Source organism: Brachyhypopomus gauderio, chromosome 1 (genome assembly GCF_052324685.1).
Source record: "Brachyhypopomus gauderio isolate BG-103 chromosome 1, BGAUD_0.2, whole genome shotgun sequence".
Lineage (NCBI taxonomy): Eukaryota > Metazoa > Chordata > Actinopteri > Gymnotiformes > Hypopomidae > Brachyhypopomus > Brachyhypopomus gauderio.
The window spans coordinates 1-27,500 of NC_135211.1; the positions used below are offsets into that span (position 1 = coordinate 1).

The window sequence follows — 27,500 nt, forward strand, 5'->3', positions numbered from 1 at the left end:
AACAAGCACATTCCTCCTGTTTGCTGGCTTTTGATGAAATGAGCCAATGCATAAAGGATGCAACATCAATGTCACTCACACTTTTCTGCTAGCTTGTCTAAAATTCGCCCTTCCTTCAATTTCTCACTTGTCAAGACCTCCAGGTCTTCAAACAAAAGGTCAGTTTGTAGACCCTTTTCCTGTCAAAGTTTTGATCCTTTTGTCCACCAGTCATCGGAATGTGTATGATTTTCACCAGTTTACACAGTGTAGCTCCCTTGCCTTCAGTTGCAGGGTTATGTCCTCTTAGATAAGACGCTTTTGAAATTATTTATGAAAATGCACCCAAAACCTATTCAAAACAGATTTGATGGAAGCACTGCAGGAGCTGCTCCAAGACGCATTTTGTCCAGGAAATGTGCTATCATGAATGCATCCATATCACCAACACACATTTACAAACCAAACCATAGGCAATAAAATACATGAGTAAACTGATTTGTGGACCTTTGTGGCACTTGGTACTGCTGAGATCAGGATCATTACAGAGTTCAGCAATTATTTTCCCAACTAGGTCATTGATACATTGGAATCCCCAATGTTTTCTGGAACAGAATAGGCTATGCCTTTCGGATGAGAATAAAAAAAGACTTCAAGAACCAAAAAAGAAGTTAAGCTGCCTTCAGCTGATGTACTCAGACTAAAGGGAAACACTTTAAATCCCAAGGTGAAATGCACATGCTCAAAATTTTATCAGGACAGAGTACATGTTTTACTTTGATATTAAGAGTGATCAATGGATTGTCTTCCAGTAAATTAATGTTTTCTTCCGCTACAAAACGTTTTTTCAACAACTATAAAGAGGCTATGCAACGAAACTGAGCTGGGATGTCAAGTGCCTTTAATGGTACCTTTTTGACCAGTTACCTGACCAGTTCGATTGTTAGTTTGCCAGATTCTCAATCTCTGGGATGTGAGATCATGCACCAGGTTTAGTGAATGTTTAAGGGTGAAGGTCTTTAGTTTCTGCACAAATTCCACAAACATAGCTCAGGTCCTGCTCAACATGTCAACATGTGGCGACAGCAAGTGCCTTTGGGGTCCTACAAAAATCGCCCGGCTAGCTCAGTCGGTAGAGCATGAGACTCTTAATCTCAGGGTCGTGGGTTCGAGCCCCACGTTGGGCGAGAGGCTGATTTGTTTGAGTGAAATGTTGAAATTTAGTTAATCTGTTTGCACAAAATACGTCTAAAAAAGAAGAGAAAGGAACATACATCGTCCCTGGGTGGGCTCGAACCACCATCCTTTCGGTTAACAGCCGAACGCGCTAACCGATTGCGCCACAGAGACCAGATGCTGCTGTGCTTACATAGTTCTTCCTCAAAAGAAAAACCCAACAAGCACATTCCTCCTGTTTGCTGGCTTTTGATGAAATGAGCCAATGCATAAAGGATGCAACATCAATGTCACTCACACTTTTCTGCTAGCTTGTCTAAAATTCGCCCTTCCTTCAATTTCTCACTTGTCAAGACCTCCAGGTCTTCAAACAAAAGGTCAGTTTGTAGACCCTTTTCCTGTCAAAGTTTTGATCCTTTTGTCCACCAGTCATCGGAATGTGTATGATTTTCACCAGTTTACACAGTGTAGCTCCCTTGCCTTCAGTTGCAGGGTTATGTCCTCTTAGATAAGACGCTTTTGAAATTATTTATGAAAATGCACCCAAAACCTATTCAAAACAGATTTGATGGAAGCACTGCAGGAGCTGCTCCAAGACGCATTTTGTCCAGGAAATGTGCTATCATGAATGCATCCATATCACCAACACACATTTACAAACCAAACCATAGGCAATAAAATACATGAGTAAACTGATTTGTGGACCTTTGTGGCACTTGGTACTGCTGAGATCAGGATCATTACAGAGTTCAGCAATTATTTTCCCAACTAGGTCATTGATACATTGGAATCCCCAATGTTTTCTGGAACAGAATAGGCTATGCCTTTCGGATGAGAATAAAAAAAGACTTCAAGAACCAAAAAAGAAGTTAAGCTGCCTTCAGCTGATGTACTCAGACTAAAGGGAAACACTTTAAATCCCAAGGTGAAATGCACATGCTCAAAATTTTATCAGGACAGAGTACATGTTTTACTTTGATATTAAGAGTGATCAATGGATTGTCTTCCAGTAAATTAATGTTTTCTTCCGCTACAAAACGTTTTTTCAACAACTATAAAGAGGCTATGCAACGAAACTGAGCTGGGATGTCAAGTGCCTTTAATGGTACCTTTTTGACCCCACTTCAAATGCTGCTGTTACCTGACCAGTTCGATTGTTAGTTTGCCAGATTCTCAATCTCTGGGATGTGAGATCATGCACCAGGTTTAGTGAATGTTTAAGGGTGAAGGTCTTTAATTTCTGCACAAATTCCACAAACATAGCTCAGGTCCTGCTCAACATGTCAACATGTGGCGACAGCAAGTGCCTTTGGGGTCCTACAAAAATCGCCCGGCTAGCTCAGTCGGTAGAGCATGAGACTCTTAATCTCAGGGTCGTGAGTTCGAGCTGTTGGGCGAGAGGCTGATTTGTTTGAGTGAAATGTTGAAATTTAGTTAATCTGTTTGCACAAAATACGTCTAAAAAAGAAGAGAAAGGAACATACATCGTCCCTGGGTGGGCTCGAACCACCATCCTTTCGGTTAACAGCCGAACGCGCTAACCGATTGCGCCACAGAGACCAGATGCTGCTGTGCTTACATAGTTCTTCCTCAAAAGAAAAACCCAACAAGCACATTCCTCCTGTTTGCTGGCTTTTGATGAAATGAGCCAATGCATAAAGGATGCAACATCAATGTCACTCACACTTTTCTGCTAGCTTGTCTAAAATTCGCCCTTCCTTCAATTTCTCACTTGTCAAGACCTCCAGGTCTTCAAACAAAAGGTCAGTTTGTAGACCCTTTTCCTGTCAAAGTTTTGATCCTTTTGTCCACCAGTCATCGGAATGTGTATGATTTTCACCAGTTTACACAGTGTAGCTCCCTTGCCTTCAGTTGCAGGGTTATGTCCTCTTAGATAAGACGCTTTTGAAATTATTTATGAAAATGCACCCAAAACCTATTCAAAACAGATTTGATGGAAGCACTGCAGGAGCTGCTCCAAGACGCATTTTGTCCAGGAAATGTGCTATCATGAATGCATCCATATCACCAACACACATTTACAAACCAAACCATAGGCAATAAAATACATGAGTAAACTGATTTGTGGACCTTTGTGGCACTTGGTACTGCTGAGATCAGGATCATTACAGAGTTCAGCAATTATTTTCCCAACTAGGTCATTGATACATTGGAATCCCCAATGTTTTCTGGAACAGAATAGGCTATGCCTTTCGGATGAGAATAAAAAAAGACTTCAAGAACCAAAAAAGAAGTTAAGCTGCCTTCAGCTGATGTACTCAGACTAAAGGGAAACACTTTAAATCCCAAGGTGAAATGCACATGCTCAAAATTTTATCAGGACAGAGTACATGTTTTACTTTGATATTAAGAGTGATCAATGGATTGTCTTCCAGTAAATTAATGTTTTCTTCCGCTACAAAACGTTTTTTCAACAACTATAAAGAGGCTATGCAACGAAACTGAGCTGGGATGTCAAGTGCCTTTAATGGTACCTTTTTGACCAGTTACCTGACCAGTTCGATTGTTAGTTTGCCAGATTCTCAATCTCTGGGATGTGAGATCATGCACCAGGTTTAGTGAATGTTTAAGGGTGAAGGTCTTTAGTTTCTGCACAAATTCCACAAACATAGCTCAGGTCCTGCTCAACATGTCAACATGTGGCGACAGCAAGTGCCTTTGGGGTCCTACAAAAATCGCCCGGCTAGCTCAGTCGGTAGAGCATGAGACTCTTAATCTCAGGGTCGTGGGTTCGAGCCCCACGTTGGGCGAGAGGCTGATTTGTTTGAGTGAAATGTTGAAATTTAGTTAATCTGTTTGCACAAAATACGTCTAAAAAAGAAGAGAAAGGAACATACATCGTCCCTGGGTGGGCTCGAACCACCATCCTTTCGGTTAACAGCCGAACGCGCTAACCGATTGCGCCACAGAGACCAGATGCTGCTGTGCTTACATAGTTCTTCCTCAAAAGAAAAACCCAACAAGCACATTCCTCCTGTTTGCTGGCTTTTGATGAAATGAGCCAATGCATAAAGGATGCAACATCAATGTCACTCACACTTTTCTGCTAGCTTGTCTAAAATTCGCCCTTCCTTCAATTTCTCACTTGTCAAGACCTCCAGGTCTTCAAACAAAAGGTCAGTTTGTAGACCCTTTTCCTGTCAAAGTTTTGATCCTTTTGTCCACCAGTCATCGGAATGTGTATGATTTTCACCAGTTTACACAGTGTAGCTCCCTTGCCTTCAGTTGCAGGGTTATGTCCTCTTAGATAAGACGCTTTTGAAATTATTTATGAAAATGCACCCAAAACCTATTCAAAACAGATTTGATGGAAGCACTGCAGGAGCTGCTCCAAGACGCATTTTGTCCAGGAAATGTGCTATCATGAATGCATCCATATCACCAACACACATTTACAAACCAAACCATAGGCAATAAAATACATGAGTAAACTGATTTGTGGACCTTTGTGGCACTTGGTACTGCTGAGATCAGGATCATTACAGAGTTCAGCAATTATTTTCCCAACTAGGTCATTGATACATTGGAATCCCCAATGTTTTCTGGAACAGAATAGGCTATGCCTTTCGGATGAGAATAAAAAAAGACTTCAAGAACCAAAAAAGAAGTTAAGCTGCCTTCAGCTGATGTACTCAGACTAAAGGGAAACACTTTAAATCCCAAGGTGAAATGCACATGCTCAAAATTTTATCAGGACAGAGTACATGTTTTACTTTGATATTAAGAGTGATCAATGGATTGTCTTCCAGTAAATTAATGTTTTCTTCCGCTACAAAACGTTTTTTCAACAACTATAAAGAGGCTATGCAACGAAACTGAGCTGGGATGTCAAGTGCCTTTAATGGTACATTTTTGACCCCACTTCAAATGCTGCTGTTACCTGACCAGTTCGATTGTTAGTTTGCCAGATTCTCAATCTCTGGGATGTGAGATCATGCACCAGGTTTAGTGAATGTTTAAGGGTGAAGGTCTTTAGTTTCTGAACAAATTCCACAAACATAGCTCAGGTCCTGCTCAACATGTCAACATGTGGCGACAGCAAGTGCCTTTGGGGTCCTACAAAAATCGCCCGGCTAGCTCAGTCGGTAGAGCATGAGACTCTTAATCTCAGGGTCGTGGGTTCGAGCCCCACGTTGGGCGAGAGGCTGATTTGTTTGAGTGAAATGTTGAAATTTAGTTAATCTGTTTGCACAAAATACGTCTAAAAAAGAAGAGAAAGGAACATACATCGTCCCTGAGTGGGCTCGAACCACCATCCTTTCGGTTAACAGCCGAACGCGCTAACCGATTGCGCCACAGAGACCAGATGCTGCTGTGCTTACATAGTTCTTCCTCAAAAGAAAAACCCAACAAGCACATTCCTCCTGTTTGCTGGCTTTTGATGAAATGAGCCAATGCATAAAGGATGCAACATCAATGTCACTTACACTTTTCTGCTAGCTTGTCTAAAATTCGCCCTTCCTTCAATTTCTCACTTGTCAAGACCTCCAGGTCTTCAAACAAAAGGTCAGTTTGTAGACCCTTTTCCTGTCAAAGTTTTGATCCTTTTGTCCACCAGTCATCGGAATGTGTATGATTTTCACCAGTTTACACAGTGTAGCTCCCTTGCCTTCAGTTGCAGGGTTATGTCCTCTTAGATAAGACGCTTTTGAAATTATTTATGAAAATGCACCCAAAACCTATTCAAAACAGATTTGATGGAAGCACTGCAGGAGCTGCTCCAAGACGCATTTTGTCCAGGAAATGTGCTATCATGAATGCATCCATATCACCAACACACATTTACAAACCAAACCATAGGCAATAAAATACATGAGTAAACTGATTTGTGGACCTTTGTGGCACTTGGTACTGCTGAGATCAGGATCATTACAGAGTTCAGCAATTATTTTCCCAACTAGGTCATTGATACATTGGAATCCCCAATGTTTTCTGGAACAGAATAGGCTATGCCTTTCGGATGAGAATAAAAAAAGACTTCAAGAACCAAAAAAGAAGTTAAGCTGCCTTCAGCTGATGTACTCAGACTAAAGGGAAACACTTTAAATCCCAAGGTGAAATGCACATGCTCAAAATTTTATCAGGACAGAGTACATGTTTTACTTTGATATTAAGAGTGATCAATGGATTGTCTTCCAGTAAATTAATGTTTTCTTCCGCTACAAAACGTTTTTTCAACAACTATAAAGAGGCTATGCAACGAAACTGAGCTGGGATGTCAAGTGCCTTTAATGGTACCTTTTTGACCCCACTTCAAATGCTGCTGTTACCTGACCAGTTCGATTGTTAGTTTGCCAGATTCTCAATCTCTGGGATGTGAGATCATGCACCAGGTTTAGTGAATGTTTAAGGGTGAAGGTCTTTAATTTCTGCACAAATTCCACAAACATAGCTCAGGTCCTGCTCAACATGTCAACATGTGGCGACAGCAAGTGCCTTTGGGGTCCTACAAAAATCGCCCGGCTAGCTCAGTCGGTAGAGCATGAGACTCTTAATCTCAGGGTCGTGAGTTCGAGCCCCATGTTGGGCGAGAGGCTGATTTGTTTGAGTGAAATGTTGAAATTTAGTTAATCTGTTTGCACAAAATACGTCTAAAAAAGAAGAGAAAGGAACATACATCGTCCCTGGGTGGGCTCGAACCACCATCCTTTCGGTTAACAGCCGAACGCGCAAACCGATTGCACCACAGAGACCAGATGCTGCTGTGCTTACATAGTTCTTCCTATAAAGAAAAACCCAACAAGCACATTCCTCCTGTTTGCTGGCTTTTGATGAAATGAGCCAATGCATAAAGGATGCAACATCAATGTCACTCACACTTTTCTGCTAGCTTGTCTAAAATTCGCCCTTCCTTCAATTTCTCACTTGTCAAGACCTCCAGGTCTTCAAACAAAAGGTCAGTTTGTAGACCCTTTTCCTGTCAAAGTTTTGATCCTTTTGTCCACCAGTCATCGGAATGTGTATGATTTTCACCAGTTTACACAGTGTAGCTCCCTTGCCTTCAGTTGCAGGGTTATGTCGTCTTAGATAAGACGCTTTTGAAATTATTTGTGAAAATGCACCCAAAACCTATTCAAAACAGATTTGATGGAAGCACTGCAGGAGCTGCTCCAAGACACATTTTGTCCAGAAAATGTGCTATCATGAATGCATCCATATCACCAACACACATTTACAAACCAAACCATAGGCAATAAAATACATGAGTAAACTGATTTGTGGACCTTTGTGGCACTTGGTACTGCTGAGATCAGGATCATTACAGAGTTCAGCAATTATTTTCCCAACTAGGTCATTGATACATTGGAATCCCCAATGTTTTCTGGAACAGAATAGGCTATGCCTTTCGGATGAGAATAAAAAAAGACTTCAAGAACCAAAAAAGAAGTTAAGCTGCCTTCAGCTGATGTACTCAGACTAAAGGGAAACACTTTAAATCCCAAGGTGAAATGCACATGCTCAAAATTTTATCAGGACAGAGTACATGTTTTACTTTGATATTAAGAGCGATCACTGGATTGTCTTCCAGTAAATTAATGTTTTCTTCCGCTACAAAACGTTTTTTCAACAACTATAAAGAGGCTATGCAACGAAACTGAGCTGGGATGTCAAGTGCCTTTAATGGTACCTTTTTGACCCCACTTCAAATGCTGCTGTTACCTGACCAGTTCGATTGTTAGTTTGCCAGATTCTCAATCTCTGGGATGTGAGATCATGCACCAGGTTTAGTGAATGTTTAAGGGTGAAGGTCTTTAATTTCTGCACAAATTCCACAAACATAGCTCAGGTCCTGCTCAACATGTCAACATGTGGCGACAGCAAGTGCCTTTGGGGTCTTACAAAAATCGCCCGGCTAGCTCAGTCGGTAGAGCATGAGACTCTTAATCTCAGGGTCGTGGGTTCGAGCCCCACGTTGGGCGAGAGGCTGATTTGTTTGAGTGAAATGTTGAAATTTAGTTAATCTGTTTGCACAAAATACGTCTAAAAAAGAAGAGAAAGGAACATACATCGTCCCTGGGTGGGCTCGAACCACCATCCTTTCGGTTAACAGCCGAACGCGCTAACCGATTGCGCCACAGAGACCAGATGCTGCTGTGCTTACATAGTTCTTCCTCAAAAGAAAAACCCAACAAGCACATTCCTCCTGTTTGCTGGCTTTTGATGAAATGAGCCAATGCATAAAGGATGCAACATCAATGTCACTCACACTTTTCTGCTAGCTTGTCTAAAATTCGCCCTTCCTTCAATTTCTCACTTGTCAAGACCTGCAGGTCTTCAAACAAAAGGTCAGTTTGTAGACCCTTTTCCTGTCAAAGTTTTGATCCTTTTGTCCACCAGTCATCGGAATGTGTATGATTTTCACCAGTTTACACAGTGTAGCTCCCTTGCCTTCAGTTGCAGGGTTATGTCCTCTTAGATAAGACGCTTTTGAAATTATTTGTGAAAATGCACCCAAAACCTATTCAAAACAGATTTGATGGAAGCACTGCAGGAGCTGCTCCAAGACGCATTTTGTCCAGAAAATGTGCTATCATGAATGCATCCATATCACCAACACACATTTACAAACCAAACCATAGGCAATAAAATACATGAGTAAACTGATTTGTGGACCTTTGTGGCACTTGGTACTGCTGAGATCAGGATCATTACAGAGTTCAGCAATTATTTTCCCAACTAGGTCATTGATACATTGGAATCCCCAATGTTTTCTGGAACAGAATAGGCTATGCCTTTCGGATGAGAATAAAAAAAGACTTCAAGAACCAAAAAAGAAGTTAAGCTGCCTTCAGCTGATGTACTCAGACTAAAGGGAAACACTTTAAATCCCAAGGTGAAATGCACATGCTCAAAATTTTATCAGGACAGAGTACATGTTTTACTTTGATATTAAGAGCGATCACTAGATTGTCTTCCAGTAAATTAATGTTTTCTTCCGCTACAAAACGTTTTTTCAACAACTATAAAGAGGCTATGCAACGAAACTGAGCTGAGATGTCAAGTGCCTTTAATGGTACATTTTTGACCCCACTTCAAATGCTGCTGTTACCTGACCAGTTCGATTGTTAGTTTGCCAGATTCTCAATCTCTGGGATGTGAGATCATGCACCAGGTTTAGTGAATGTTTAAGGGTGAAGGTCTTTAGTTTCTGCACAAATTCCACAAACATAGCTCAGGTCCTGCTCAACATGTCAACATGTGGCGACAGCAAGTGCCTTTGGGGTCCTACAAAAATCGCCCGGCTAGCTCAGTCGGTAGAGCATGAGACTCTTAATCTCAGGGTCGTGGGTTCGAGCCCCACGTTGGGCGAGAGGCTGATTTGTTTGAGTGAAATGTTGAAATTTAGTTAATCTGTTTGCACAAAATACGTCTAAAAAAGAAGAGAAAGGAACATACATCGTCCCTGGGTGGGCTCGAACCACCATCCTTTCGGTTAACAGCCGAACGCGCTAACCGATTGCGCCACAGAGACCAGATGCTGCTGTGCTTACATAGTTCTTCCTCAAAAGAAAAACCCAACAAGCACATTCCTCCTGTTTGCTGGCTTTTGATGAAATGAGCCAATGCATAAAGGATGCAACATCAATGTCACTCACACTTTTCTGCTAGCTTGTCTAAAATTCGCCCTTCCTTCAATTTCTCACTTGTCAAGACCTCCAGGTCTTCAAACAAAAGGTCAGTTTGTAGACCCTTTTCCTGTCAAAGTTTTGATCCTTTTGTCCACCAGTCATCGGAATGTGTATGATTTTCACCAGTTTACACAGTGTAGCTCCCTTGCCTTCAGTTGCAGGGTTATGTCCTCTTAGATAAGACGCTTTTGAAATTATTTATGAAAATGCACCCAAAACCTATTCAAAACAGATTTGATGGAAGCACTGCAGGAGCTGCTCCAAGACGCATTTTGTCCAGGAAATGTGCTATCATGAATGCATCCATATCACCAACACACATTTACAAACCAAACCATAGGCAATAAAATACATGAGTAAACTGATTTGTGGACCTTTGTGGCACTTGGTACTGCTGAGATCAGGATCATTACAGAGTTCAGCAATTATTTTCCCAACTAGGTCATTGATACATTGGAATCCCCAATGTTTTCTGGAACAGAATAGGCTATGCCTTTCGGATGAGAATAAAAAAAGACTTCAAGAACCAAAAAAGAAGTTAAGCTGCCTTCAGCTGATGTACTCAGACTAAAGGGAAACACTTTAAATCCCAAGGTGAAATGCACATGCTCAAAATTTTATCAGGACAGAGTACATGTTTTACTTTGATATTAAGAGTGATCAATGGATTGTCTTCCAGTAAATTAATGTTTTCTTCCGCTACAAAACGTTTTTTCAACAACTATAAAGAGGCTATGCAACGAAACTGAGCTGGGATGTCAAGTGCCTTTAATGGTACATTTTTGACCCCACTTCAAATGCTGCTGTTACCTGACCAGTTCGATTGTTAGTTTGCCAGATTCTCAATCTCTGGGATGTGAGATCATGCACCAGGTTTAGTGAATGTTTAAGGGTGAAGGTCTTTAGTTTCTGAACAAATTCCACAAACATAGCTCAGGTCCTGCTCAACATGTCAACATGTGGCGACAGCAAGTGCCTTTGGGGTCCTACAAAAATCGCCCGGCTAGCTCAGTCGGTAGAGCATGAGACTCTTAATCTCAGGGTCGTGGGTTCGAGCCCCACGTTGGGCGAGAGGCTGATTTGTTTGAGTGAAATGTTGAAATTTAGTTAATCTGTTTGCACAAAATACGTCTAAAAAAGAAGAGAAAGGAACATACATCGTCCCTGAGTGGGCTCGAACCACCATCCTTTCGGTTAACAGCCGAACGCGCTAACCGATTGCGCCACAGAGACCAGATGCTGCTGTGCTTACATAGTTCTTCCTCAAAAGAAAAACCCAACAAGCACATTCCTCCTGTTTGCTGGCTTTTGATGAAATGAGCCAATGCATAAAGGATGCAACATCAATGTCACTTACACTTTTCTGCTAGCTTGTCTAAAATTCGCCCTTCCTTCAATTTCTCACTTGTCAAGACCTCCAGGTCTTCAAACAAAAGGTCAGTTTGTAGACCCTTTTCCTGTCAAAGTTTTGATCCTTTTGTCCACCAGTCATCGGAATGTGTATGATTTTCACCAGTTTACACAGTGTAGCTCCCTTGCCTTCAGTTGCAGGGTTATGTCCTCTTAGATAAGACGCTTTTGAAATTATTTATGAAAATGCACCCAAAACCTATTCAAAACAGATTTGATGGAAGCACTGCAGGAGCTGCTCCAAGACGCATTTTGTCCAGGAAATGTGCTATCATGAATGCATCCATATCACCAACACACATTTACAAACCAAACCATAGGCAATAAAATACATGAGTAAACTGATTTGTGGACCTTTGTGGCACTTGGTACTGCTGAGATCAGGATCATTACAGAGTTCAGCAATTATTTTCCCAACTAGGTCATTGATACATTGGAATCCCCAATGTTTTCTGGAACAGAATAGGCTATGCCTTTCGGATGAGAATAAAAAAAGACTTCAAGAACCAAAAAAGAAGTTAAGCTGCCTTCAGCTGATGTACTCAGACTAAAGGGAAACACTTTAAATCCCAAGGTGAAATGCACATGCTCAAAATTTTATCAGGACAGAGTACATGTTTTACTTTGATATTAAGAGTGATCAATGGATTGTCTTCCAGTAAATTAATGTTTTCTTCCGCTACAAAACGTTTTTTCAACAACTATAAAGAGGCTATGCAACGAAACTGAGCTGGGATGTCAAGTGCCTTTAATGGTACCTTTTTGACCCCACTTCAAATGCTGCTGTTACCTGACCAGTTCGATTGTTAGTTTGCCAGATTCTCAATCTCTGGGATGTGAGATCATGCACCAGGTTTAGTGAATGTTTAAGGGTGAAGGTCTTTAATTTCTGCACAAATTCCACAAACATAGCTCAGGTCCTGCTCAACATGTCAACATGTGGCGACAGCAAGTGCCTTTGGGGTCCTACAAAAATCGCCCGGCTAGCTCAGTCGGTAGAGCATGAGACTCTTAATCTCAGGGTCGTGAGTTCGAGCCCCATGTTGGGCGAGAGGCTGATTTGTTTGAGTGAAATGTTGAAATTTAGTTAATCTGTTTGCACAAAATACGTCTAAAAAAGAAGAGAAAGGAACATACATCGTCCCTGGGTGGGCTCGAACCACCATCCTTTCGGTTAACAGCCGAACGCGCAAACCGATTGCACCACAGAGACCAGATGCTGCTGTGCTTACATAGTTCTTCCTATAAAGAAAAACCCAACAAGCACATTCCTCCTGTTTGCTGGCTTTTGATGAAATGAGCCAATGCATAAAGGATGCAACATCAATGTCACTCACACTTTTCTGCTAGCTTGTCTAAAATTCGCCCTTCCTTCAATTTCTCACTTGTCAAGACCTCCAGGTCTTCAAACAAAAGGTCAGTTTGTAGACCCTTTTCCTGTCAAAGTTTTGATCCTTTTGTCCACCAGTCATCGGAATGTGTATGATTTTCACCAGTTTACACAGTGTAGCTCCCTTGCCTTCAGTTGCAGGGTTATGTCGTCTTAGATAAGACGCTTTTGAAATTATTTGTGAAAATGCACCCAAAACCTATTCAAAACAGATTTGATGGAAGCACTGCAGGAGCTGCTCCAAGACACATTTTGTCCAGAAAATGTGCTATCATGAATGCATCCATATCACCAACACACATTTACAAACCAAACCATAGGCAATAAAATACATGAGTAAACTGATTTGTGGACCTTTGTGGCACTTGGTACTGCTGAGATCAGGATCATTACAGAGTTCAGCAATTATTTTCCCAACTAGGTCATTGATACATTGGAATCCCCAATGTTTTCTGGAACAGAATAGGCTATGCCTTTCGGATGAGAATAAAAAAAGACTTCAAGAACCAAAAAAGAAGTTAAGCTGCCTTCAGCTGATGTACTCAGACTAAAGGGAAACACTTTAAATCCCAAGGTGAAATGCACATGCTCAAAATTTTATCAGGACAGAGTACATGTTTTACTTTGATATTAAGAGCGATCACTGGATTGTCTTCCAGTAAATTAATGTTTTCTTCCGCTACAAAACGTTTTTTCAACAACTATAAAGAGGCTATGCAACGAAACTGAGCTGGGATGTCAAGTGCCTTTAATGGTACCTTTTTGACCCCACTTCAAATGCTGCTGTTACCTGACCAGTTCGATTGTTAGTTTGCCAGATTCTCAATCTCTGGGATGTGAGATCATGCACCAGGTTTAGTGAATGTTTAAGGGTGAAGGTCTTTAATTTCTGCACAAATTCCACAAACATAGCTCAGGTCCTGCTCAACATGTCAACATGTGGCGACAGCAAGTGCCTTTGGGGTCTTACAAAAATCGCCCGGCTAGCTCAGTCGGTAGAGCATGAGACTCTTAATCTCAGGGTCGTGGGTTCGAGCCCCACGTTGGGCGAGAGGCTGATTTGTTTGAGTGAAATGTTGAAATTTAGTTAATCTGTTTGCACAAAATACGTCTAAAAAAGAAGAGAAAGGAACATACATCGTCCCTGGGTGGGCTCGAACCACCATCCTTTCGGTTAACAGCCGAACGCGCTAACCGATTGCGCCACAGAGACCAGATGCTGCTGTGCTTACATAGTTCTTCCTCAAAAGAAAAACCCAACAAGCACATTCCTCCTGTTTGCTGGCTTTTGATGAAATGAGCCAATGCATAAAGGATGCAACATCAATGTCACTCACACTTTTCTGCTAGCTTGTCTAAAATTCGCCCTTCCTTCAATTTCTCACTTGTCAAGACCTGCAGGTCTTCAAACAAAAGGTCAGTTTGTAGACCCTTTTCCTGTCAAAGTTTTGATCCTTTTGTCCACCAGTCATCGGAATGTGTATGATTTTCACCAGTTTACACAGTGTAGCTCCCTTGCCTTCAGTTGCAGGGTTATGTCCTCTTAGATAAGACGCTTTTGAAATTATTTGTGAAAATGCACCCAAAACCTATTCAAAACAGATTTGATGGAAGCACTGCAGGAGCTGCTCCAAGACGCATTTTGTCCAGAAAATGTGCTATCATGAATGCATCCATATCACCAACACACATTTACAAACCAAACCATAGGCAATAAAATACATGAGTAAACTGATTTGTGGACCTTTGTGGCACTTGGTACTGCTGAGATCAGGATCATTACAGAGTTCAGCAATTATTTTCCCAACTAGGTCATTGATACATTGGAATCCCCAATGTTTTCTGGAACAGAATAGGCTATGCCTTTCGGATGAGAATAAAAAAAGACTTCAAGAACCAAAAAAGAAGTTAAGCTGCCTTCAGCTGATGTACTCAGACTAAAGGGAAACACTTTAAATCCCAAGGTGAAATGCACATGCTCAAAATTTTATCAGGACAGAGTACATGTTTTACTTTGATATTAAGAGCGATCACTAGATTGTCTTCCAGTAAATTAATGTTTTCTTCCGCTACAAAACGTTTTTTCAACAACTATAAAGAGGCTATGCAACGAAACTGAGCTGAGATGTCAAGTGCCTTTAATGGTACATTTTTGACCCCACTTCAAATGCTGCTGTTACCTGACCAGTTCGATTGTTAGTTTGCCAGATTCTCAATCTCTGGGATGTGAGATCATGCACCAGGTTTAGTGAATGTTTAAGGGTGAAGGTCTTTAGTTTCTGCACAAATTCCACAAACATAGCTCAGGTCCTGCTCAACATGTCAACATGTGGCGACAGCAAGTGCCTTTGGGGTCCTACAAAAATCGCCCGGCTAGCTCAGTCGGTAGAGCATGAGACTCTTAATCTCAGGGTCGTGGGTTCGAGCCCCACGTTGGGCGAGAGGCTGATTTGTTTGAGTGAAATGTTGAAATTTAGTTAATCTGTTTGCACAAAATACGTCTAAAAAAGAAGAGAAAGGAACATACATCGTCCCTGGGTGGGCTCGAACCACCATCCTTTCGGTTAACAGCCGAACGCGCTAACCGATTGCGCCACAGAGACCAGATGCTGCTGTGCTTACATAGTTCTTCCTCAAAAGAAAAACCCAACAAGCACATTCCTCCTGTTTGCTGGCTTTTGATGAAATGAGCCAATGCATAAAGGATGCAACATCAATGTCACTCACACTTTTCTGCTAGCTTGTCTAAAATTCGCCCTTCCTTCAATTTCTCACTTGTCAAGACCTCCAGGTCTTCAAACAAAAGGTCAGTTTGTAGACCCTTTTCCTGTCAAAGTTTTGATCCTTTTGTCCACCAGTCATCGGAATGTGTATGATTTTCACCAGTTTACACAGTGTAGCTCCCTTGCCTTCAGTTGCAGGGTTATGTCCTCTTAGATAAGACGCTTTTGAAATTATTTATGAAAATGCACCCAAAACCTATTCAAAACAGATTTGATGGAAGCACTGCAGGAGCTGCTCCAAGACGCATTTTGTCCAGGAAATGTGCTATCATGAATGCATCCATATCACCAACACACATTTACAAACCAAACCATAGGCAATAAAATACATGAGTAAACTGATTTGTGGACCTTTGTGGCACTTGGTACTGCTGAGATCAGGATCATTACAGAGTTCAGCAATTATTTTCCCAACTAGGTCATTGATACATTGGAATCCCCAATGTTTTCTGGAACAGAATAGGCTATGCCTTTCGGATGAGAATAAAAAAAGACTTCAAGAACCAAAAAAGAAGTTAAGCTGCCTTCAGCTGATGTACTCAGACTAAAGGGAAACACTTTAAATCCCAAGGTGAAATGCACATGCTCAAAATTTTATCAGGACAGAGTACATGTTTTACTTTGATATTAAGAGTGATCAATGGATTGTCTTCCAGTAAATTAATGTTTTCTTCCGCTACAAAACGTTTTTTCAACAACTATAAAGAGGCTATGCAACGAAACTGAGCTGGGATGTCAAGTGCCTTTAATGGTACCTTTTTGACCCCACTTCAAATGCTGCTGTTACCTGACCAGTTCGATTGTTAGTTTGCCAGATTCTCAATCTCTGGGATGTGAGATCATGCACCAGGTTTAGTGAATGTTTAAGGGTGAAGGTCTTTAATTTCTGCACAAATTCCACAAACATAGCTCAGGTCCTGCTCAACATGTCAACATGTGGCGACAGCAAGTGCCTTTGGGGTCCTACAAAAATCGCCCGGCTAGCTCAGTCGGTAGAGCATGAGACTCTTAATCTCAGGGTCGTGAGTTCGAGCTGTTGGGCGAGAGGCTGATTTGTTTGAGTGAAATGTTGAAATTTAGTTAATCTGTTTGCACAAAATACGTCTAAAAAAGAAGAGAAAGGAACATACATCGTCCCTGGGTGGGCTCGAACCACCATCCTTTCGGTTAACAGCCGAACGCGCTAACCGATTGCGCCACAGAGACCAGATGCTGCTGTGCTTACATAGTTCTTCCTCAAAAGAAAAACCCAACAAGCACATTCCTCCTGTTTGCTGGCTTTTGATGAAATGAGCCAATGCATAAAGGATGCAACATCAATGTCACTCACACTTTTCTGCTAGCTTGTCTAAAATTCGCCCTTCCTTCAATTTCTCACTTGTCAAGACCTCCAGGTCTTCAAACAAAAGGTCAGTTTGTAGACCCTTTTCCTGTCAAAGTTTTGATCCTTTTGTCCACCAGTCATCGGAATGTGTATGATTTTCACCAGTTTACACAGTGTAGCTCCCTTGCCTTCAGTTGCAGGGTTATGTCCTCTTAGATAAGACGCTTTTGAAATTATTTATGAAAATGCACCCAAAACCTATTCAAAACAGATTTGATGGAAGCACTGCAGGAGCTGCTCCAAGACGCATTTTGTCCAGGAAATGTGCTATCATGAATGCATCCATATCACCAACACACATTTACAAACCAAACCATAGGCAATAAAATACATGAGTAAACTGATTTGTGGACCTTTGTGGCACTTGGTACTGCTGAGATCAGGATCATTACAGAGTTCAGCAATTATTTTCCCAACTAGGTCATTGATACATTGGAATCCCCAATGTTTTCTGGAACAGAATAGGCTATGCCTTTCGGATGAGAATAAAAAAAGACTTCAAGAACCAAAAAAGAAGTTAAGCTGCCTTCAGCTGATGTACTCAGACTAAAGGGAAACACTTTAAATCCCAAGGTGAAATGCACATGCTCAAAATTTTATCAGGACAGAGTACATGTTTTACTTTGATATTAAGAGTGATCAATGGATTGTCTTCCAGTAAATTAATGTTTTCTTCCGCTACAAAACGTTTTTTCAACAACTATAAAGAGGCTATGCAACGAAACTGAGCTGGGATGTCAAGTGCCTTTAATGGTACCTTTTTGACCAGTTACCTGACCAGTTCGATTGTTAGTTTGCCAGATTCTCAATCTCTGGGATGTGAGATCATGCACCAGGTTTAGTGAATGTTTAAGGGTGAAGGTCTTTAGTTTCTGCACAAATTCCACAAACATAGCTCAGGTCCTGCTCAACATGTCAACATGTGGCAACAGCAAGTGCCTTTGGGGTCCTACAAAAATCGCCCGGCTAGCTCAGTCGGTAGAGCATGAGACTCTTAATCTCAGGGTCGTGGGTTCGAGCCCCACGTTGGGCGAGAGGCTGATTTGTTTGAGTGAAATGTTGAAATTTAGTTAATCTGTTTGCACAAAATACGTCTAAAAAAGAAGAGAAAGGAACATACATCGTCCCTGGGTGGGCTCGAACCACCATCCTTTCGGTTAACAGCCGAACGCGCTAACCGATTGCGCCACAGAGACCAGATGCTGCTGTGCTTACATAGTTCTTCCTCAAAAGAAAAACCCAACAAGCACATTCCTCCTGTTTGCTGGCTTTTGATGAAATGAGCCAATGCATAAAGGATGCAACATCAATGTCACTCACACTTTTCTGCTAGCTTGTCTAAAATTCGCCCTTCCTTCAATTTCTCACTTGTCAAGACCTCCAGGTCTTCAAACAAAAGGTCAGTTTGTAGACCCTTTTCCTGTCAAAGTTTTGATCCTTTTGTCCACCAGTCATCGGAATGTGTATGATTTTCACCAGTTTACACAGTGTAGCTCCCTTGCCTTCAGTTGCAGGGTTATGTCCTCTTAGATAAGACGCTTTTGAAATTATTTATGAAAATGCACCCAAAACCTATTCAAAACAGATTTGATGGAAGCACTGCAGGAGCTGCTCCAAGACGCATTTTGTCCAGGAAATGTGCTATCATGAATGCATCCATATCACCAACACACATTTACAAACCAAACCATAGGCAATAAAATACATGAGTAAACTGATTTGTGGACCTTTGTGGCACTTGGTACTGCTGAGATCAGGATCATTACAGAGTTCAGCAATTATTTTCCCAACTAGGTCATTGATACATTGGAATCCCCAATGTTTTCTGGAACAGAATAGGCTATGCCTTTCGGATGAGAATAAAAAAAGACTTCAAGAACCAAAAAAGAAGTTAAGCTGCCTTCAGCTGATGTACTCAGACTAAAGGGAAACACTTTAAATCCCAAGGTGAAATGCACATGCTCAAAATTTTATCAGGACAGAGTACATGTTTTACTTTGATATTAAGAGTGATCAATGGATTGTCTTCCAGTAAATTAATGTTTTCTTCCGCTACAAAACGTTTTTTCAACAACTATAAAGAGGCTATGCAACGAAACTGAGCTGGGATGTCAAGTGCCTTTAATGGTACCTTTTTGACCCCACTTCAAATGCTGCTGTTACCTGACCAGTTCGATTGTTAGTTTGCCAGATTCTCAATCTCTGGGATGTGAGATCATGCACCAGGTTTAGTGAATGTTTAAGGGTGAAGGTCTTTAATTTCTGCACAAATTCCACAAACATAGCTCAGGTCCTGCTCAACATGTCAACATGTGGCGACAGCAAGTGCCTTTGGGGTCCTACAAAAATCGCCCGGCTAGCTCAGTCGGTAGAGCATGAGACTCTTAATCTCAGGGTCGTGAGTTCGAGCTGTTGGGCGAGAGGCTGATTTGTTTGAGTGAAATGTTGAAATTTAGTTAATCTGTTTGCACAAAATACGTCTAAAAAAGAAGAGAAAGGAACATACATCGTCCCTGGGTGGGCTCGAACCACCATCCTTTCGGTTAACAGCCGAACGCGCTAACCGATTGCGCCACAGAGACCAGATGCTGCTGTGCTTACATAGTTCTTCCTCAAAAGAAAAACCCAACAAGCACATTCCTCCTGTTTGCTGGCTTTTGATGAAATGAGCCAATGCATAAAGGATGCAACATCAATGTCACTCACACTTTTCTGCTAGCTTGTCTAAAATTCGCCCTTCCTTCAATTTCTCACTTGTCAAGACCTCCAGGTCTTCAAACAAAAGGTCAGTTTGTAGACCCTTTTCCTGTCAAAGTTTTGATCCTTTTGTCCACCAGTCATCGGAATGTGTATGATTTTCACCAGTTTACACAGTGTAGCTCCCTTGCCTTCAGTTGCAGGGTTATGTCCTCTTAGATAAGACGCTTTTGAAATTATTTATGAAAATGCACCCAAAACCTATTCAAAACAGATTTGATGGAAGCACTGCAGGAGCTGCTCCAAGACGCATTTTGTCCAGGAAATGTGCTATCATGAATGCATCCATATCACCAACACACATTTACAAACCAAACCATAGGCAATAAAATACATGAGTAAACTGATTTGTGGACCTTTGTGGCACTTGGTACTGCTGAGATCAGGATCATTACAGAGTTCAGCAATTATTTTCCCAACTAGGTCATTGATACATTGGAATCCCCAATGTTTTCTGGAACAGAATAGGCTATGCCTTTCGGATGAGAATAAAAAAAGACTTCAAGAACCAAAAAAGAAGTTAAGCTGCCTTCAGCTGATGTACTCAGACTAAAGGGAAACACTTTAAATCCCAAGGTGAAATGCACATGCTCAAAATTTTATCAGGACAGAGTACATGTTTTACTTTGATATTAAGAGTGATCAATGGATTGTCTTCCAGTAAATTAATGTTTTCTTCCGCTACAAAACGTTTTTTCAACAACTATAAAGAGGCTATGCAACGAAACTGAGCTGGGATGTCAAGTGCCTTTAATGGTACCTTTTTGACCAGTTACCTGACCAGTTCGATTGTTAGTTTGCCAGATTCTCAATCTCTGGGATGTGAGATCATGCACCAGGTTTAGTGAATGTTTAAGGGTGAAGGTCTTTAGTTTCTGCACAAATTCCACAAACATAGCTCAGGTCCTGCTCAACATGTCAACATGTGGCGACAGCAAGTGCCTTTGGGGTCCTACAAAAATCGCCCGGCTAGCTCTCATTGTCGACTGTCAGTCGAGGTAATTCTAGGTAACTCTTGGTAGCGATATCCAATCACCTTTCAGCCTGCTACCAGAATGATATCAAGAATTGGCCAATCGTTGGCCTTATCGCTATCAAGAATAGCTCGACAGACTGAATGAACCAATCACAAGACGTATCGCTTCCAAGAATGGGCGATGACGACACGGTGTCAAATGCCAATCGCGAGCGTCTCACAGCGCTCCTCAGAATTTAAGTTATATAGGCGGGTTTTAGGGGAGAGTTATATTCAGTTCAACATTAACTTTCGTAGCTGGTCTGCGCTCGTTTCTTATACATTCTCGGACACGGACCTTTCGACGTCTACAAAGAAAAATGTAAGTATAAATATAAACGTATTAAGTGTGCTAGCTTAGTAGGTTTTGTTAACGGCGCATCGCGCTATGCAAGATTACTATCCACCGTAATTCAGCAGCATTTATATACGTAGTATTGACTTAACTCTATGATATCTATTTGTATGGAACGAAGAAAAATGTATGTGTAAATATAAACGTATCAAGTGTGTAGATAAAGTGTGCTAGCTTAGTAGCTTTGCAAGATTACTATCCACCGTAATTCAGCTGCATTTATATACGTAGTATTGACTTAACTCTATGATATCTATTTGTATAGAACGAAGAAAAATGTATGTGTAAATATAAACGTATTAAGTGTGTAGATAAAGTGTGCTAGCTTAGTAGCTTTGCAAGATTACTATCCACCGTAATTCAGCTGCATTTATATACGTAGTATTGACTTAACTCTGATATCTGAACGCCATATCAACCACTTAGTCATAGCATCGGGGCATAACCACCTTGCAACCACTTTTTGATGACAAAACGGCATTTACATTCACCTGGGAAAAGTCCTGAAAGGGTCAAAAGACCCTTAATCCAGACTGACTACCCTGATGGCTCCAAATCAATATCTCTTCATTTGCAAATGTGGCCATTGCCTGGCATTTACATTCACCTGGGAAAAGCCCTGAAAGGGTCAAAAGACCCTTAATCCAGACTGACTACCCTGATGGCTCCAAATCAATATCTCTTCATTTGCAAATGTGGCCATTGCCTGGCATTTACATTCACCTGGGAAAAGCCCTGAAAGGGTCAAAAGACCCTTAATCCAGACTGACTACCCTGATGGCTCCAAATCAATATCTCTTCATTTGCAAATGTGGCCATTGCCTGGCATTTACATTCACCTGGGAAAAGCCCTGAAAGGGTCAAAAGACCCTTAATCCAGACTGACTACCCTGATGGCTCCAAATCAATATCTCTTCATTTGCAAATGTAGCCATGACCCTTCTCTGGGACTTCTAGTGTTAAATGTTCATGGACATGATTTATTTATTCATTTATTCTCTGAATTATTTGTTTTTACACTTTTACATGTTCTAATAATACTTCATAATAAATAATAATTATTACAATAATTATAACTATTTAATAATACTCTATTCCAGGGATAACCAACTAAAATTAACCGAGGTCCAAATTTTTAAATGTACCACAAGCAAGGGTCCGGAACATCAAATTTTATTTTATTTTCAGCAAAACAGCAATTATATATAAAGATGGCACTTTTAGCATTTTTTAAATAAAATTAAAATATCTTTAGTTTTTAATTTGGTTTGCAGTGAAATCAAAATAAAGTGCTGTTCTTTTAAACGTATTTCACCTATAATAAAACTTCTCAACATAAATCTAAAATAAAGTGCTTGTCTTACAAAACATTGTCTTTTAAACTTATTTCAAACAATGAAACTTCTCAACATGAACTGAATTCACAGCGTGTTTACTTTCTTTAATGAGAGAAATTAGCTCTTTGTTGTCCAGCAAGGGTTTTGAATCTGGGCTTAAATGGGGTCAGGGCCATCCTTAGGCACATGTGGAGGTGCTCGTTCGTGAGTCTGGAACGATATTTAGTTTTAATAATGTTCATGGTGGAGAAAGCTGCTTCACAGCAGTATGTTGAGCCAAACATGCTCAAAATATACAGGGCAACCTTCTTAAGACTTGGGAAAGCTGTTTCTGAAACTATCTGGATCCAAAAAGATGCAGCATCACCACCTCTCTGTTGCTCCTTCAGGGCCACATCTGCCTGCAGATCTGCAAGTTCTAGTTGCAGAGACCGAGCTCTTGCCCACTTGAAGGTTTCAGTGGCTTCTTTTGAAAATTCCCTGATATCTGTGATAAGGAATGGGTTCTGAATGAAGAGGCTGAGCTGCTGTCCAAGTGTGAAACTGTCAAAACGTTTTCCAAAATTCACAATCAGTTTGTCAACAAAATTAACAAAACAGGACTTGTCAACTTTAACTTGTCCCTGTACTGTTGGGAAGTGTGTGCACTCCTCCTGAAGGTCTTGCTTAAACAGCTCTAGTTTTTTCTGGAATGCATGCACAGCTGTTATCAAATCAACAACTGAGTTTTCTTTGCCTTGTAGTTTTAAGTTGAGTTCATTCAGGTGTGAGGTGACATCAACTAAAAAGGCCACAATATCCATCTTTTCCACATTTTCTAAAAATTCTGAAAATTGTGTTGCTTTTGGGTTCTTTTGTTGTTTTAAGAAAGCTGCTATGTCACTTCTGATGGACCAGAGTCGCTCCAACACTTTGCCTTTGCTGAGCCATCTCACATTGTTATGCAGAAGAAGGTCATCAGCATTTGCATGAACATCTCTCAAAAACTCCCTGAGCTTGCGATGTTGGAGTGATGATGATGCCCTCAGGAAGTTTATCATCTTCATTATTGTGTTCATCACCTCGGCATACTGATCTGATAATATGGCACACAGAACAGATTGATGTATAATACAATGATAAGAGATAAGCTCAGGATTGTCCTCTTTTAATCTCGCCACAGCTCCATTCTCTCTCCCTAACATGGCAGGGGCTCCATCTGTGGTTACAGAAACTACTTTTTTCATTTCTATCCCCCTCTCATCCAACATCTTCTTTATTGCCATGTAGATATCTTCTCCTGTTGTGCTGGTCTGCAAGGATGTTACACCCAAGAGATCTTCACAGATTTGCTTTTCATCTTTGTTGAAGAACCTTACAAAAACTAAAAGCTGGGCATTGTCAGATACATCAGTGCTCTCATCTATAGCCAGACTTATACACTGTGTTTTCTGAATTGCTTCATTGAGCTGTGTAAGTACATCCTGGGTTAACACTTCTGTTTTACTTGTAACTGATGTGGCTGAAAGTGGAATTTGGTTTATTTTTTCACAAAGCTCATCTTTTTGCTTTCCCTCCAGTAAGCTCTCCGCAACTGCAGTCATACACTCCTTCACAACCACTCCATCACTAAATGCTTTTTTATGTTTGCCCAAAATCCACGTAACTCTAAGGGAGCACTCGTTAGCACGCTGTTGGGCAGTAAGTGACTGTGTTAATATCCTTGTTGAGCGATCATATTGAGCTTGTAACTCTTTTATTTTCTGTACCCTCACTGCTGAGGCAAGTGGGTATGTTTGGGAAAAAGTGTTGTGCTTCGTCTCGTAGTGCCGCTTGATATTACTGCTTTTGACGATGGCGACTGTCTCTGTACAAATGAGACATATAGGTTTCGTCCTGCTGTCTGGTAGAACGAACAAGTACTTATCAGTCCATTCCGATTTAAAAGTCCTATTTTCTGTGTCCACCTTTCTAATTTTTGAGCATGCCATACTCCTTTTTTTCCCCTTGTCTTTCTTTCTGTTCTCTCTGCTGTGCCATGCGTATACGTCTCACTCGGACCAAAGCCAGCGGCTGTGCATATTGTCTTCCGCATGTGAGCAGATGGGCGGATTTGATTGGCTGATTTACACCACGTGGCGTTCTGCTGTTTTACCGTAATGGTTGGATGATTTGCACCCATTAGAATAGAAATTTGCAGAGTTAATCAGGAATGAGATTGGGTCCGGACAGGACTGCGTTTGGGTCCGGGTCCGGACCGCGGTCCGCCTGTTAGTGACCTCTGCTCTATTCACAGACCATGGAACCCATATTCAGGAAGAAAGCTGATGGCAGTCCCAATCTGTGTGACTCCAAGGCTGCCCTATGTGTGAAGGAAGCCAATAAAAAGAAGCCGTGGGCCAGAGCCATTTCTCCTGAAAAGGTGAAGGATTCTGCAAGACGGGCAGTGTTGCGCTCAGGTGGAGATCCAGGCAACGCTGTCCACGTGCTGGGTCAGCATGAGCTTCAGTTTGGAGTTTTCAGGGGTCAGACCTTCAAGTGGGTGGCTGAAAACGCCCTGGGCTACGCCGGATACCTTGTTGCTGACATGAAGAAGGAGTCTTCACAGGGGAAAGATTCCATTAACCACGCGGAAAACAAGAAAGCATTCCGTTCATATGTTGAACGTTTCCCAGAGGGCCGATATGCCGTCCGGATCAAGACAGAGAAGATGTCTTGTAGCAGCACTCAGTCTGCTTCCCTGCCCTGCACCAGCACTGAGCCCAACATCAGTCCGCTGTCTACTGACCCCATGCAAGCCTGCACCAGCACTGAGTCCTCTAGCAGTCAGCTGTCTGAGCCTGTCCAGTCCTCTGACTCCTGCCAGCCTTCAGTGGCTTCAGTCTCTTCCCTGCGCACTTTGTTGGTTGGGAGAGGCAGTAGCACAAAGAGCCTAGAAAAGACAGTGAAGAGGCTCATTTCACCCTCCAAGTTCAAACCTTGTAAGTGTATGAATAATGAACTCCTAGAATTTACCATGGACATAAAAGCAACCTATTTATTTGATCATGTGTTTTATCACCCATTCCAGCTGTGTCGCTCCCTTCATTTGAACCCACTCACATGGACGACAGTGAACTGGTGATGGCTGCTGAGCAGGTGGAATCAGAACTGACAGGTAAGATTTATTTATTTTTTATCAATATTGTATTATGTGGCTCATTACTCATTACAAATGTGATTCATGATTATTTTTCCCCCTTTCTTTTGCTTTCATCTGTTCAGTGCAGAGCAGAATTTGCCTCCCTGCTGGATGGAAACCTGCTCTTCCTATTGTAGATCAGCAGTGGATTTCCAAGGCACTTTTCAAGTGGTCACGAAATGGACAACCAGAGTTGGACCATTCGAAAGTGGACAAGATGTGGTGGCACCCCCCTCAGCCTTCACTAACTCCCAGTGGTGTGCCAGCAATGGAGAGGTACTTTGGACACGCCTTGTTTCTCTGGATGCCGAGGAAGCTTTGGCATGTGCGGCTGTTCTGCCCCCATCCTGACTGTGGCAAGGAGGAGCTCACGTCTGCTGGAGTGCATCAGAGGATCAGGCAGGTGGTTGGTATCAGCAGCTCCTACTTCATGGCAGCAGAATACCTTGCCTGTAAGAGCTGCAAGAGGAAGGTGATCAGCTGGAGCCACAACATTGTCTGTCAGCTGGACATTGGCCATCGTGTCCAGTTTCCCTGCTTCCTCACCTCCAAGCTGGCATGTGACATTCAAGTAGTGCGGCAGATGCGTCAGAGGGGTTTGGGGAACAGCAGCAGTCAGCTCCAGAAGCAGATGGAGGAGCAGCACTCGGAGGCCTGGCTGGAGAAACAGGTCCAGTACCTCACAGACTGCAAAGGACTCGTGAGAGCTGCATCGTCTGGACTCATCACACCTGTTGTTCTAGGGGATCTGCCACCATTGCTCCAAGTCCCAAAGCATCGCTGGCTGATGCAGGTGTATGCTCAGGATGTCCTGAACAGACTAGAGGAGGTAAAGGCCTCCATCACCTCGCAGTTTGGCCGTGTGCTAAAGATGGACTCCACAAAAAAAATTGTGAGGAAGCTGGCAGGACAGAGCCGCGCAACAGCAGCTTGGGCCACCAACGTTGGCAACGAGCACGGACAAGTCATCATGTCTGTGCTCACGGCCAGTGAAGGCTATGGCTTGGGCAAGATGATTGATGGCATCATGAAGCGCTACCGAGACGCTGGTGTGTCAACTCCAGAGGTGCTGTATGTTGACCGGGACTGCTGCGGGGCCACTCATCTCAGAAACATGTTTAAGGGATGGGAGGACATGGAGATCCGACTGGACATCTGGCACTACATGAGGAGGATAGCGGTTGGCTGCACCACTGACTCCCATGTGCTTTATGCAGGCTTCATGAACAGTCTGAGCCACTGTATTTTCATGTGGGATGAGTCTGACCTCCAGGCGCTTAAGGAGGCCAAGCGCTCAGAGCTGGAGGCAAAGTTGATGCACCCCACGGATGCAGGTGTGATGAGGAACATCACCAGAGCAGAGATGGCACTGCACTGCAAGAGGACCACTCGCAGCTGTGAGGACATCAAGGCACTTGTGACAGAGTTGATCCGGTCCTACGATGGTGAGAAGGGCTGCAACACCCTTGGCGTGCCCCTCATCAACTCTGCGAGGATGGCCGAGATCTGGAGCAGCCAAACAAAGCACATTGCCTGCATCCAGGACCCTCCGGGTGTACAACTGTACATGCAGACGGGAACCATCCTGAAGGGGGGGCACAGTCTGCCAACGTACAGATGTGCCAGAGGTTCTACTTCCCTGGAATCCTTTCACCTGCATATGAACAGGTTCATTCCTGGTAAGCTTCCACCTATACGTTAAAGCCTTTAATGTAGTTACTTATCTAAAACCAGTCTAACAATTTCAATGTGTAATATGTTTCAGGGACCTTGGCAAGTGATACTTTTTTCCAGGCTTACCTGGTGGATGGCCTTGCCAGGTGGAATGAAGACCGGAGACTGGCAGCTGCAGGAAAAGACCAGCCCCATTCCTACAGTGGCCTGCTTAAATATGCTGCCAACCAGCTGTCTCAGGAGGTACTGGGGAGAACACTGGTGGACTACACAGGGCCACGAAAGTATACAGGTACGCCTAAATTTACATGATCCGAGAAATAAAAAGTAAAAAGCAGTTACTGTTGGCCTGGACATTTATGCTTCTTGTTTTTATTTTTTCTTTCAGGAGAGCTCATAGGTGTGGAGTACTTATACGAGCAGACCGGC

General features: G+C 42.2%; 1 protein-coding gene and 21 non-coding genes across 22 annotated transcripts in view; 10 read left to right on the top strand and 12 right to left on the bottom strand.

Moving 5' to 3' along the window:
- The first annotated feature begins 1,093 nt into the window (after positions 1–1,093).
- Positions 1,094–1,166, top strand: trnak-cuu (transfer RNA lysine (anticodon CUU)). Its single transcript has one exon. It is a non-coding gene; the product is annotated as a tRNA-Lys (tRNA).
- Positions 1,167–1,255: 89 nt separating this feature from the next.
- trnan-guu (transfer RNA asparagine (anticodon GUU)) lies at positions 1,256–1,329 on the bottom strand. Its single transcript has one exon. It is a non-coding gene; the product is annotated as a tRNA-Asn (tRNA).
- A 1,312-nt stretch (positions 1,330–2,641) lies between these two features.
- trnan-guu (transfer RNA asparagine (anticodon GUU)) lies at positions 2,642–2,715 on the bottom strand. Its single transcript has one exon. It is a non-coding gene; the product is annotated as a tRNA-Asn (tRNA).
- A 1,138-nt stretch (positions 2,716–3,853) lies between these two features.
- Positions 3,854–3,926, top strand: trnak-cuu (transfer RNA lysine (anticodon CUU)). The gene has a single exon. It is a non-coding gene; the product is annotated as a tRNA-Lys (tRNA).
- An 89-nt stretch (positions 3,927–4,015) lies between these two features.
- Positions 4,016–4,089, bottom strand: trnan-guu (transfer RNA asparagine (anticodon GUU)). Its single transcript has one exon. It is a non-coding gene; the product is annotated as a tRNA-Asn (tRNA).
- A 1,154-nt stretch (positions 4,090–5,243) lies between these two features.
- trnak-cuu (transfer RNA lysine (anticodon CUU)) lies at positions 5,244–5,316 on the top strand. Its single transcript has one exon. It is a non-coding gene; the product is annotated as a tRNA-Lys (tRNA).
- An 89-nt stretch (positions 5,317–5,405) lies between these two features.
- trnan-guu (transfer RNA asparagine (anticodon GUU)) lies at positions 5,406–5,479 on the bottom strand. Its single transcript has one exon. It is a non-coding gene; the product is annotated as a tRNA-Asn (tRNA).
- A 2,544-nt stretch (positions 5,480–8,023) lies between these two features.
- On the top strand, positions 8,024–8,096 carry trnak-cuu (transfer RNA lysine (anticodon CUU)). Its single transcript has one exon. It is a non-coding gene; the product is annotated as a tRNA-Lys (tRNA).
- An 89-nt stretch (positions 8,097–8,185) lies between these two features.
- Positions 8,186–8,259, bottom strand: trnan-guu (transfer RNA asparagine (anticodon GUU)). The gene has a single exon. It is a non-coding gene; the product is annotated as a tRNA-Asn (tRNA).
- A 1,154-nt stretch (positions 8,260–9,413) lies between these two features.
- Positions 9,414–9,486, top strand: trnak-cuu (transfer RNA lysine (anticodon CUU)). The gene has a single exon. It is a non-coding gene; the product is annotated as a tRNA-Lys (tRNA).
- An 89-nt stretch (positions 9,487–9,575) lies between these two features.
- trnan-guu (transfer RNA asparagine (anticodon GUU)) lies at positions 9,576–9,649 on the bottom strand. The gene has a single exon. It is a non-coding gene; the product is annotated as a tRNA-Asn (tRNA).
- A 1,154-nt stretch (positions 9,650–10,803) lies between these two features.
- On the top strand, positions 10,804–10,876 carry trnak-cuu (transfer RNA lysine (anticodon CUU)). The gene has a single exon. It is a non-coding gene; the product is annotated as a tRNA-Lys (tRNA).
- An 89-nt stretch (positions 10,877–10,965) lies between these two features.
- trnan-guu (transfer RNA asparagine (anticodon GUU)) lies at positions 10,966–11,039 on the bottom strand. Its single transcript has one exon. It is a non-coding gene; the product is annotated as a tRNA-Asn (tRNA).
- A 2,544-nt stretch (positions 11,040–13,583) lies between these two features.
- On the top strand, positions 13,584–13,656 carry trnak-cuu (transfer RNA lysine (anticodon CUU)). Its single transcript has one exon. It is a non-coding gene; the product is annotated as a tRNA-Lys (tRNA).
- An 89-nt stretch (positions 13,657–13,745) lies between these two features.
- trnan-guu (transfer RNA asparagine (anticodon GUU)) lies at positions 13,746–13,819 on the bottom strand. The gene has a single exon. It is a non-coding gene; the product is annotated as a tRNA-Asn (tRNA).
- A 1,154-nt stretch (positions 13,820–14,973) lies between these two features.
- Positions 14,974–15,046, top strand: trnak-cuu (transfer RNA lysine (anticodon CUU)). Its single transcript has one exon. It is a non-coding gene; the product is annotated as a tRNA-Lys (tRNA).
- An 89-nt stretch (positions 15,047–15,135) lies between these two features.
- On the bottom strand, positions 15,136–15,209 carry trnan-guu (transfer RNA asparagine (anticodon GUU)). Its single transcript has one exon. It is a non-coding gene; the product is annotated as a tRNA-Asn (tRNA).
- A 1,312-nt stretch (positions 15,210–16,521) lies between these two features.
- Positions 16,522–16,595, bottom strand: trnan-guu (transfer RNA asparagine (anticodon GUU)). Its single transcript has one exon. It is a non-coding gene; the product is annotated as a tRNA-Asn (tRNA).
- Positions 16,596–17,733: 1,138 nt separating this feature from the next.
- Positions 17,734–17,806, top strand: trnak-cuu (transfer RNA lysine (anticodon CUU)). Its single transcript has one exon. It is a non-coding gene; the product is annotated as a tRNA-Lys (tRNA).
- An 89-nt stretch (positions 17,807–17,895) lies between these two features.
- Positions 17,896–17,969, bottom strand: trnan-guu (transfer RNA asparagine (anticodon GUU)). The gene has a single exon. It is a non-coding gene; the product is annotated as a tRNA-Asn (tRNA).
- A 1,312-nt stretch (positions 17,970–19,281) lies between these two features.
- On the bottom strand, positions 19,282–19,355 carry trnan-guu (transfer RNA asparagine (anticodon GUU)). Its single transcript has one exon. It is a non-coding gene; the product is annotated as a tRNA-Asn (tRNA).
- A 5,160-nt stretch (positions 19,356–24,515) lies between these two features.
- The window catches only part of LOC143526077 (uncharacterized), a 5,529-nt gene continuing 2,544 nt past the window's right edge, over positions 24,516–27,500 (top strand). The window contains exons 1-5 of the mRNA XM_077020717.1: positions 24,516–25,197; positions 25,287–25,373; positions 25,481–27,076; positions 27,163–27,363; positions 27,460–27,500. The exon at positions 27,460–27,500 is cut by the window's right edge and continues 546 nt beyond it. Coding sequence (XP_076876832.1) covers positions 24,516–25,197; positions 25,287–25,373; positions 25,481–27,076; positions 27,163–27,363; positions 27,460–27,500 — 2,607 coding nt within the window. The remainder of the gene's footprint in view (positions 25,198–25,286; positions 25,374–25,480; positions 27,077–27,162; positions 27,364–27,459) is intronic.